The following is a 7,899-nucleotide window of genomic DNA, read 5'->3' as shown; positions in this document are numbered from 1 at the left end:
TCTAGACTTCACGTGTAAAAACAAAAAACAAAGGCTTGTTTGGTGTGAGAGTCGGCGAGATACATAAAGCGTCACTCGTGTACAAAAATGCAGATGACGGGAGACAAATATAAAACATCTGCCATGCACAAACTTCAGACAGCAGACAGTAGCACCATCAGACCAAGATACTTGAATGGGTGATTTACAGCTAAACAGCTACATAATGACGGAGACGAGATATGCTGAGGAGTAGGATTAAAAAGAAAACACCTACACATGGTGGATTTCATGATGGGTGTCACCGTCTAAACGTACAGGAGGCCGCTGTTAGTGTGTTAACATTTCTTGAGGTTGTGAGTCCGCCGCTTGCAGATCTGTTCCTCCTTCTTCTTCTTCTTCTTCTTCTTTGTCTTGTCCCGTCGGCGTCGGATCTGCTGTTTGGTCCTCGGCGGAGAGCTTAGAAGATGGTGCTCCAGCGTTTAGGGGGTGGACGGGACTTGGTGTCTCCCTGGAGAGAAGGAAGAGGATGGTGAACGGGCTGAGAAAACATCTGTTCATCTGACATGTAAGATTGAATGTGGGGCTTTGTTGTCGCTGAAAGATTTGATTGTCGAATGCTTCACATTTATTGGGAGTGAAGGAGATCGTCCACGCTGAAAATAAAGCCTCAGAAGAGTCGAGGTAGATTTACAGAAAACGAATCAATGAAACCAAGTATGACAAGTTTAATGTCTGTGTTTAGATGTAGTGTCACTGTAAAAATGAAAATGTTGCTCTTTAATTCATTAGTTCATTATGATGACAGGCTGATGTGTGTGAAGAGGATTAGGGCCACTGTGAAAAGACACAGTGGTCCTAATCCTCTTCCCTGGCTGTGTAAGCGTGTCGATGAAGAAGATGAGTGAACTTAAAACGATGACTTATTATACTGCTTTTATTTATTACTCACTGATCTCTGACGAGAGCATCACTGTAGCATTAAACACAGACAGGAAACAGTGTTTATGAAGCCCAGTTTTTCAATACAAAGAGGAAAAATCAGAGTGAAACAAGGATTCAAACGTGCGGTAAAAAGCTCACCAGGTTGAAGAGTCTGGACAGTGTGCTTTGGTCTCTGCGTCTTCTGACCGGTGACTTTGTGCTCTCGGCACGCGGCGACGAGGCCTAGAAAAAAATGCTCTATAAGCACAGATGGAGACCTGAAACCAGCGCCCTGCTGCTCCGTCATGGTCTAACCTTTAACCAGACGTTTAACTCGTTTTATATCGATGGCCTTATTTTTTTAACGAGATGAGGAACATTTAATCTCAGAGCGTCAGAGATGTCTGACTTCTTTAACAAAATGCCCAAAACAATTGCTTAAATATGTTATAGAGGGCACAGTTATTACAGTTGTTGGACAAAAAACACATAGCCACATATAATATGTCCTGATATGAAGAAGCTGAAATTCCCTTGTTGATAATAACGATGAAGTGATGGGAGGTTTTTGAAATCATATAACTTTTAAAAACTATACTTGAATTGTAAAGGTCTAGAGCTACAATCTGTGTACAAATAACACACCTGTAGACCTTCAAATTGTGTGCAGTACATACGACAAATTCCAATTTTGCATGCAGGTGATACGCCGATCCAAGTTTAATTAAGTTTAACTTAGCAATTAAGTTTTGAGTAAAAAAGACAGAAACCACAATACCACATATAAAACATGTGGGTGGACATTGGGGCTGATGGACAGAGACTTTCCCCCAAGAGACTGGTGTTTGTGTCCCATCAGAAACTGAGAGGCAACGCTGATTTTTTCGAAGTTAATGGATGTAATGTTTTTAAGTTACCTAAACTGAACCAAGTAGTTTTATTTAGCTCATCCTCGTCAGAAAAAGACCATATAGGTCGACTGCAAAAGCAGTTTATTACGACCTGTATTTTCTTGTTAGACGGCGACCTCTAGTGGTTGTAGCCATTACTAGGGTAGCAAAGGAGGAAGTCAAGTGAAGTAGGAAAAAGAGCAAGAAATTTCACATAGGGAGGACGACTGGGACGGATGGAGACCGCTGATCGTGTCCTGTGTGACACCAAAAATTCAACGGTCAGTAATTTTAACTCACTAAAATAATAAAGTAAGACTGGTGCATCACCTGCACACAAAATTGCATGTAACTTGAAAGTGTAAAGTCGTGTTATTTGAGCGCAGGTTGATAAAAATCCATAACCTTATTTTTACTTTTACTGCACCTAAGCTGCGGGACAAAACAACAAAACTGTGGTTTCCCTGCAACAGCAGCAGTGTAATGCTGAAGAGTCGTCTCTGTTGTCTGAGAGAATAACATGATCGAGACACGGAGGGAAAACAAGAACACGTGACAGGACCAGACTCAGGAAACCTTCAGGAGGAAGAGAATGGATGGCAAGGACGAGGTAAAGTCCACAGTGAAAAGATGGACGCGCAAGTGGTCAATGGCCATCAAATGACACACGAATGGCTGTCCAGAGTCACCAGACAGATGAGAAGAAACAAAGGAGGGTGGAAAGGCAAAACAGATGTATCGGTGAGTCATCTCTGGCACAGAGAGGATGGAGATGTTACAGGGAACGAGAGTTGTGAAAGAGAGGCGGAGGAGGAGGAGGAGGAGTGAGGTGATGCAGGCCAAGAGGTCCTAAGAGAATATGTTTACCGGTTGTGGTTCATAAATAGTTGAGCAGTTTCAAAGTCATCCAGAAGCAGTGAGCCGCTCTGGATTGAAGCAAAGAAAATTAATTCACCAATAAGCCAATACTCGATGGTGTCAATAACGAATAAATCAATCTTTTCGACTGATGAATCAGTGAATGAAAGCGGTTTTCTGTGGGAGAGTGAGCTGCTGTAAGCTTTTCAGCTACTGTATGTAAACACTGGTGAATCATCCCTCCTTTTGAATGTGTGTAAAATCAACGTGCTGGAGTATAAAAGATATTTCTTTGCGAGGCACAAAGCAGAGAAAGAGACAGGAGGAGCGTGAAGGTTAGGTAACAGGTGCACTGCACACAAAGGAGACAATGCAGAGGAGCTCTCTACACACACACACACACACAGGTTGTGTCAGCAGTGGGGCTATTGTTTGACTGGAGAAGGGAGGGTTGTGTGACGTACCAAGCCCAAGACGTCTCTCCACTGGAGATGAGAAAGAAACAGACAGTGACATGATGAGATGAGAGTGTAGAGGCATCATCCAGTTAAAGATATAAGATGGTGAGATTAGGCCATGATGTGATGGTTGATTAATTAGTGTAAGAACCAAAAATTTTTGGTTTCTGGTCCCTGACGCATGAGTTTTTGTGCTAAAGAGTGACTTTTCCACCGTATACGTATACTCTCCAAATCATGTTTAAGAGGAGAGAACACACTGTGACCCCTCAGGTCTATAATGTGACTCACTGGAGCGGTCCTGACCCACTGGTTTGGCACCACCCATGTAAAACATGCAGTTCCATCAATAAATGGTAAAATTATCATTTAGTTTGAAATATAAGCAAGAGAAATATATAATGCTTATAGTGTAACATTATCTTAAAACTAGTGTTTACTCCTACATGTAATTAGCTAAACAAGTGTTTAGTTGCTGTGCTGATATTTAGTGCTAATAGCTAATCAATAGCTGAAAACCATTGTTAGTGCTAGTTGGCTAAACTAGTGTTTAATTTTAATAGCTAAACATTAGCTTAAAACTAGTTTTTGCTTCTAATTAGCTAATATTACACTAGTTTTTAGTCTAATTAACCAAACTAATGTTTTATGCTAACTAGCTTAAATAGTGTGTAATGCTAATAGCTAAACATTACTTTAAAACTACTGTTACTGCTAATTGGCTCAACTAGTGTTTAGTGCCTATTAGCAAATGTTACCATGCTTATACACAAACCTAGACTATGACTATAGCATCTTACACATTTTATTGATGGCTTGCATTTTTGTTTGTAAAAACTTGACAAATTGTCTTCAGGTCAGATCCACTGAGGGAGGAGGATAGGAGCAGTGGTAGTGATAGGCCTACTACCACTGGATGGTGCCAAAGCTATAAGTACCACACATGATGGCCTAAAGCCCCCAAAAGACCGACCCCAAGGTACCCAGTGAAGCCTAAAGTGGAAATCCAATAAAAAGCTTAAAACGTCATTCAAGAAACTTCAGCTGTTTAAATTTGACACTGAGAGAAATGATGGAGAACACGGCTAAAGCGTGATCAGAAGTCTTCTTTTGAATTATCAGTGCATCTCTGCATCTTCACCCCTGGAATGATTAACAAAAACAAGATATTGTGAAAAAATGAGACTCACCCTGGATTTAGGACGAGGGGAGGAAACCTGAGAGACACCAAGCAACAAACAAACAAACAAACAAACAGAATGACTGATTGGGCCGGGCAGGAAAACAGAACAACAAAACTCTGTTGTGAAACAAACAGATGATTGAGCTGCTGATTGAAACCTTCTCCCGTTCCTTTTTTTATGTAAATGAAGGAGTCACGCAGCTTTGTAATCTGTGAGGGAGCCGAGGAAAAACAGTTCAGCGTGCTGTTCTTGAGACGCTGCCGCAGTTTTGATGCCAAAAGTCGGATCCAAAAGCAAATCAAAAGGAAAAACTGACAGTTCAACATTGGAGGAAAAATGGTTTTGTTCTTTGTTCTGACTTGTTCTGAGTAATACATCAAACTGTTTGGATGAAACTCAGGATGTTAGCATGAAGCAAAAATAAGTGACTTTATGCACATGGATCAACGTGTGTACGGTCGGTTATAAGAAACTTACAAAGCTCCTGAAGAAATGCACCACAGCATTTTCATTGGTCCGGCGGCGAGTGGAGGACTGCAGGGGTGAGGAGGCAGAGTGGCCCCTGAACGACCCCTGTGAGGATCAACAGAGGTCAAATTACTGCTGCACAAGATGGAGCAAAGCTGCTGTGAAATCGGATATGAGTCAAATCAGAAATGCATCAGGTTTTTTAGACCCTGAAGCAGCGTGTAACTAAAATCTTTTCACGCAGTGTATTCATGATGGATTAGCTCGGCATGAGCTCCAACAGACATCAGTTATTTTCCTGAAAGCGTGTCCTAGCTGCGCCGTACCTCCTTATATAATAATTACAATAATTACAGTAGTTTCGAGGCCCTGCTGAGTGGAGAGTCACATGATGTGAGAGAGAAATGAAGTAGAAGAAATCTGCAGAATTAATCATTTAAGGTCAAATAAAATAAAAACTCTTAGTATGAAACTAGAAAGTCCTGCAAACCTTCACAATAACCTCATCTGACCATCTCTGCCTGCACTGCTGACGGCTGATTCGTCCTGCAGTCTGACAGAAAATACGCCGTTTGATTGTCGTAATTTACGTGTGTTTTCTGCTATGTTTCACGAGCGCCCTAAAAAGACACCTTTCACGTCTAGATATCCGTCTTTGTGGGGTTTTCTTTTGGCTCTGTATTATCATGCAAATGCAGGACAGAAAGCCTGTAACATACGATGGAAAAGATCTTCATCCATCTAAAATATTTGTGATCCATGATACATTGTGCTGCAGCTCCTCATGTGAGATGAAAGGAGGTCTGTATGAGAGCAGCTCTGACTCCTGAGGGCCCCTCCCATCACACAGCGTTCAGTCTTGATCTTGAAAGAGGTTTTTTATCCGTCTGAGGTTTTCAATCTGCAGCTCAGATCAGCGTCACATTACAAACTCAATTTACGTGCATCTATTGTAAATTTAGTTTAGGCTCATGTTTTCCCTCACAACATTTCAGTGAGTAGGTTTTTATTATTCTTTAACTTATAAACTCAGATAAATTATGTGAACTGCTGAATAACTGCAGATTAGAAATGCCAGGTGTTAAATCTGTACCACTGAAGTGTCACAATAAAGGTCATGTTTGTGAGAAAAGCTGATTTTTGAGTCTCTTTTCCAAACGCTTTGTGATGGCGGCCGACTCGACCTACAATCCCAGAGCGTCGCTGTTTGACGAGTTGGGAAAGAGACTCTGAAAGTAACTTTTCTAACAAAGATGACCCTTAAAAGTCAGTATCTTAACAATCACAGCCACTTAAACATTTTGATCCAAGTCAACAGTCCCAATAATATTATTATAAATTTAAGAATTGTTTCAGATTAAACTTTATAAAAGATAGAGATGAAAGTAAAGGAAAGGCTCCATTTGCAAAAATACATTTTTAAACTTGAAAAAAGTTTTCTGAGTATGAATTTTCTTTTCTTTTTTTTTTTTTAATGACATAAAAATCTTGTTGCATCTTACTTCTCACAAAATACACTGCACGCCAGGCGGCATTACTCCCTTAAAATCAAAGAGGAATGAAGGTAAATCGCCAAACTCGAATCACAATCAAGGAGATTCTGGTTTGGCAAATAAGCGCTCACTGGTTCTTTAACCAGACACTCTCCAAATCCCTTCAGCTACGAGCAAAACCCCAAGCTGAGAAATGTACTTTTCGCAGGCGGCAAGTGAGTTTGAAAGTAAAAATGTAAATCTACATGTTTAGCGTGTGGAGCCCTAATTTTTTCCATTATTGGCAATTGAAAAAGTTGAAAACATGGATTCCTGTTTTTTTTTCTTTTTTGTAAGATATTTTTTTTAATGATTTATGGCATTATAATTGCAGAATACTCCACAAAAGGCAGTTATCCTGCTCTCGCAGTTCAGTAGAAATTTTCTGTCAGTTGTTTTTCTAATTATTACGTTATTTTATCTTATTTTGCGTTCCTTAATGGGTTGAGGAAATTCTTCTACATCTTCAGCTTTATCACAACTTTTACAAACCCAGTGGATAATATTAAAATCTTCACACTGTCACATAAATAAAAAAGTTTTCTTTTTCCTAGATTATGAAGAGCTGACATTCTGGTTTTCATACGACATCAACAAAACCGTCCTCAGAATTCATATATCAGAAAATCAGGTGAGTCTATGGAGGAACTGGACTTCTTGAGTCTTTAAGCCACTGACTTGACTTGAAAGCAAATGTTTCCAAATTCAACAAAAGTCACAGCACAGTATTGTGGTATTGTACTTTACTAACATTAAGAAAAAAACCCTGAACTATCCCTTTAAAATGCAGACGCATCAATACTCACCTTGCTCCTTTTCTTTTTGTCTCCTCCAAAGAACTTGGTAATCTGATCCATGAGACCGGGGTTCTTCTTTTTCCTCCCGAGCCCGAAGGTGCTCTGCCCTGAGGTGCTCGCCGTAGCCATGCTAGTATTCGCTGAAGCTGGGTGGAGTTGACCTTTCTGTATCTACTGAGTACTCCTCTTCAAGACTGCCCACAGTGCCAACACCCGTCTCTGCTGCTCCTTCAGTGTCGTTTTGCAGCTCTTATGACGCGTCTTTGAAGGTGTTGTCCCCTCGCTCCCGGGGCACCATGGGACACGAGGAGGGTCAGGTCGGGGTGGGTGCGGTGAGGCTGGAGTGTCAGTGAGGTCCATGGCTCTGGCTCGGTTCCAGGCATTCTTCAGAGCTTCAGTGGCTGTGTCAGTCACTGCCGCCCTCCGCATGGGCCGGGCCATTGTTCCTGTCCCCATCTGCTTCACCCCGGCCGCAGGGACAACAAGGGTTATCTCTGAGTCTGCACTCACACCCTGATGCAAAGCAGCCCGCAGAACTGTGATCCATTGTTGAATCGGACTCATATATTTTCTTAATGGATGGTGTTTAAATTAGACGTACAGTCACCCAGATTAACATATGGAGAGGCCCAGAAGGAAGAACGAGCCTGTGTGACAACTCGTGTGAACGCGAGCCAAGTATCTGCGTCTGCAGTGATGAAATAAAGTGGTGGTGACTTGGCATGTTTGGATTTTCTTTATTTCTGTGCTGAAACAAATTAAACCAAAACAGCTCTATGACTGAAAACTTATGACTCATAGAGCTTCAA

General features: G+C 41.2%; 1 protein-coding gene across 1 annotated transcript; it reads right to left on the bottom strand.

Moving 5' to 3' along the window:
• Positions 1 to 351: 351 nt before the first annotated feature.
• mbpa (myelin basic protein a) lies at positions 352 to 7,219 on the bottom strand. Its single transcript, XM_073484370.1, has 6 exons — positions 7,100 to 7,219; positions 4,771 to 4,866; positions 4,300 to 4,326; positions 3,116 to 3,136; positions 1,063 to 1,146; positions 352 to 490 (listed from the first exon to the last, which is right to left on the bottom strand). Exons 1-6 carry the CDS (start codon positions 7,217 to 7,219, stop codon positions 440 to 442), a joined length of 399 nt encoding a protein of 132 aa, XP_073340471.1. The 3' UTR covers positions 352 to 439.
• Positions 7,220 to 7,899: the final 680 nt, after the last annotated feature.

The sequence above is a fragment of the Pagrus major genome, chromosome 16 (genome assembly GCF_040436345.1).
Source record: "Pagrus major chromosome 16, Pma_NU_1.0".
NCBI classification, from domain to species: domain Eukaryota; kingdom Metazoa; phylum Chordata; class Actinopteri; order Spariformes; family Sparidae; genus Pagrus; species Pagrus major.
The sequence above is the reverse complement of the archived record's forward strand: the minus strand, read 5'-3'. Positions and strand labels throughout refer to the sequence as shown.